Source organism: Mercenaria mercenaria, chromosome 5 (assembly GCF_021730395.1).
Source record: "Mercenaria mercenaria strain notata chromosome 5, MADL_Memer_1, whole genome shotgun sequence".
Lineage (NCBI taxonomy): Eukaryota > Metazoa > Mollusca > Bivalvia > Venerida > Veneridae > Mercenaria > Mercenaria mercenaria.
In genome coordinates, this window is record NC_069365.1 from 11,905,142 (window position 1) to 11,909,011 (window position 3,870).

The following is a 3,870-nucleotide window of genomic DNA, read 5'->3' on the forward strand; positions in this document are numbered from 1 at the left end:
TAGTTTAGGAGAAAAGCTGACCTAAACATAAAACTTAACCAAGAAATCTGATATTTTCTAAGTCCAAAAAGGGCCATAATTCTTGCAAAAAGCAGGATGGAGTTATGTTTCTTGCTGTACAGGGTCAGCTATTGATGGTAAACAAGTGTTGCAAGTTTCAAAGCAATATCTTTGATAGTTTAGGAGAAAAGCTGACCTAAACATAAAACTTAACCAGGCAACGCCCACGCCGATCAAGTGATGACACTAACTCATCATTTTTTTCCAAAAAATCAGATGAGCTAAAAATTAAAACATATTCGCATGCTTATCTAAAAATATCTAAATGAACATATTTTATATAAAGCATTATCTAAATGTTAAAAGAAACTTTACAATTTATACACATGCATGTTTTAAGTTTAAAACTGTTAAAATGTTTTCTCCATTTTCAGAACATTTTATCGCTTCAAGCTTGAGGGCTATCCCATCAGATGAATCGTGCATTAAATTTTTTTTATAAAGTACCGATTGCTCTAAATGAAGGATTTAAAAAGCAAAAAGGCAAAGATATCAAGGAACACATCAAAACAAAACCAAAGTATGATAAAAGTATCACCTGGATTGGAGACAAACTACGGATGGAAGCACACATTGCAAAGGGTCTGTTTGAAGAAGCCTGTGGAAGCGTTGCGAAGCACTTGAAGACCCTGTTTGCCGAAGGCCAGGTGCACGATGTCCCAACTATTCTTATGGTTGGTGGATTTTCCGAGTCCCCCATGCTCCAAGATGTTATACGGAAGACCATGCCGGACAAAAGAATCATTATACCAGCAGACCCAAGGCCTTGCGGTGCTTAAAGGGGCTGTTATTTTTGGTCATAATCCGTCTGTCATACAGGAAAGGCGCTGCAGATACACATACGGAGTCAAAACATCTGTACCTTTTAAGGCGGGAGTCCATCCAGAGGCCAAGAAATTTGTTGACGATGACGGAGATGTTCTGTGTGCTGACGTATTTGATAGGCATGTAAAGATTGGACAGTCGGTTGAATATGGAATGAGCCAGGTCACAAAGTCATACGTGCCAACATCAAAAGACTCAAAGGCAATGGTGTTTTCATTTTATGCTTCTGACCAGGCGGAACCGACATTTGTCACGGACCAAAGTTCTACACTTCTTGAGAAGCTGACTGTAGACATTGGTGGGTCAGGCACGGATAGGTCAGTGAGTGTACAAATGACATTTAGTGGGACTGAGCTTAAAGTAGAGGCAGTGGAACAACAGACTGGAAAGAAAACAAAAGCGAAGTTTGACTTCCTTGGCTAACTGCTAGGGGAAACAAAAGATAACATTTGATTTTATTTCAGAACTGTCTAAACATTTCAGCTTTATATTTAGTTCCAATAGTCACGTTATTTGATTTCAATCTCATCTATAAACACCTTTAAGTTAATTAAGAAATTGACTATTAAACTGTTAACATTATGGCAAATCTGCAGTTTGTAATATTATATCAGTCATGTATATAGTTGGGCAATGTGTTTATCTGTAATGTTTATGTGATACATGCTGTAACTTGTATTCTGTTAATAGACGTGTTTTCATAGTGACCCTGTATGATATATGAGATATATTGTATTTCTTAAATGACATCACAGAGGGCTCATGCTCGGAAAATAACTGCTTCGGTCTATGTTCTTGAATTTCGTATATCAAATAAAGACTTATATCTTTCAGAACAAAATAGCAATTAGTTGATCGGTAGATTTTCACTTCTATTTTTGATGTATGCATTATTATTCCGGTATAATTAAGTAATTACTTCAGTACTTCTTTTCCTACTAGACATTTGCGTATCAAGACAAAGTGGAATGTGGACACAAGGACACATAGGACGATCGATATTTCAAGGGGATCATCTCATTATGATATAATGATATTAGAAGCCTGTAATGGTAATAAGGTCTGGCTTATTATTCCGCCACTTTGCTGTGTGGCTTTGTCTGTTTGTCCGTCCGGGAGTCCGTCAGGGAAAATTTGTGTCACATATATTGCCAAAAGTAAATTACATACCGTCAGTAAGCTTTACTAAAATGTGTTTTAACATTAGAAGATGTGCAGCTGTGACAAATGGGTCAAGATGAGATGAACTGATCACCCTGTTTCCGCCGTCCGTCTTCGTCGTCCGGCGTAATCAATTCTATGCTAAACATTCCAGAGATCACAAATCAGGCCCAGTCGAATTGTGACTGTGTCAGAATGTTGGTCTTAACAAAATGTCAGACGATTTTAAATCTTAGTCAAAAGCAGGCCACAAGATCTCTAGATGGTTGACAAAGTTTTTTCTATGATTTGATCTATGACCTAGTGTCTAATCTCAGAAAACGCAATACTCAAATTTACAGACTTCATAAACTAAATTTCAGATAGATCGAATAGAAAATATTGCCTCTATAGTGCTAATAAGTTTTTTTTTTATTTTGGTGACTTAGTTATTGCCCCAGGATAACCGAGGTTTAGACTTGACCCTGATTTTATATAGATGAAATTTCTGACCAGTTTTTGTGAAGATCAGGTAGAAAATAGACCTTAAGAGCGCTAAAAAAAATTTTCTATCATATAACCTAGTGACCTAGTTTTATATCATATATAATCCTTTTTTAAACTTGTTCTTCAATTAATAAAGAAAAGTTTCACGTAGAAGGTATGGCCGAGTGTTGAGATTTTTTTCTATGATTTAACTTACTGGCCTACCTTTTAATGCCAGATGACCACGTTTCAGACTTTACCTAGACCTGTATAAGACAAACACTATGACCATCAGTCAGTGTTCAGACCTTGTGTTTTGTTCACAGGATATAACTTTTGAGGCTATTCAAATTCTGTTTAATTATGTCTCTTTTCTTCTCAAAACACTATGTAAACAGAGACAAGAAAGATCGGTTAGAATATATGAGAGAAATGATTATAAAAATAAAAAGATTATCTAGTCGGTAGCCAGACTAGATATTTAGATACCTATTACACACTATTAACACTGTCATAAGTGTATTTTAATCCTTACAGGTCTTTCTAGCAGACCATTTTTGCATTTTCTGTCCGCTTTCAAACCCAGGTATTGCAATTACAGAAACCGTTGGCGAACAGTATGGATCCTGACCAGACTGCGCGGATGCGATGCGCAGTCTGTCTGGATCCATGCTGGTCGCAAATGCACTATGTTGGATTTCTCCTGTTGCGGCTCATTTAGTAAACCATTTTTGGACTTTACCAATAACGGATAGGGTCACGTCATCGATTAGAAGTACAAAAATGAAACTTTTGCATAAGATTAAACGTTAATAGGGTTTAACAATAATTGTCGTGACGAATGTTTTCATGTTCATCTAATGATCTTTATTTGTTTTTTGTTGGAAGCCCCGGAATCCCGCCTTGAAGCTGTCTATGGTCTGGGACATGGCAACTTCTTCCGGAAGCCGATTCCAAAGTCGAAAGGCAGATGGAAAGAAGGAATGGCGAAGTAGTTCTGTACGACAGAATGGTAAACAGTACTTCGAAGTACGTCCTCGAGTTGCCAGTGTGGCAGGGTGGAAATATGTCGATGCAGGTATGTCCACGAGACAATGTTTGATCTGTACTGTACACTAGGATCAGCTTACTGTCAGCTCTACGTTGTTGGAGTGTAATTGCCATCCTAGAGTGGAAATCATCTGACTGGTACCACTTGTGCGGTGGTAGTCACCGGTTTTGAACCGGGCAGCACGCCTCTGGACCGCTTCCAGCTTACTGATGTTGTTAGTGGCAAGTGGGTCACATTCAGGGGCTGATACTCCATGATTGTCTGACTAGGGACTTGTAATGTTCTGTGACAATTAAAATGGGGTCTTC

General features: G+C 37.9%; 1 protein-coding gene across 1 annotated transcript; it reads left to right on the forward strand.

Annotated features, from left to right (window-relative positions):
- Nucleotides 1–714: 714 nt before the first annotated feature.
- Nucleotides 715–1,308, forward strand: LOC128557248 (heat shock 70 kDa protein 12A-like). The gene has a single exon (XM_053544431.1). It carries the CDS (start codon nucleotides 715–717, stop codon nucleotides 1,306–1,308), a length of 594 nt encoding a protein of 197 aa, XP_053400406.1.
- Nucleotides 1,309–3,870: the final 2,562 nt, after the last annotated feature.

Coding starts and splice junctions, on each gene's coding strand:
- LOC128557248 (XM_053544431.1), top strand. CDS start 715: ATGTCCCAACTATTCTTATGGTTGGTGGATTTTCCGAGTCCCCCATGC.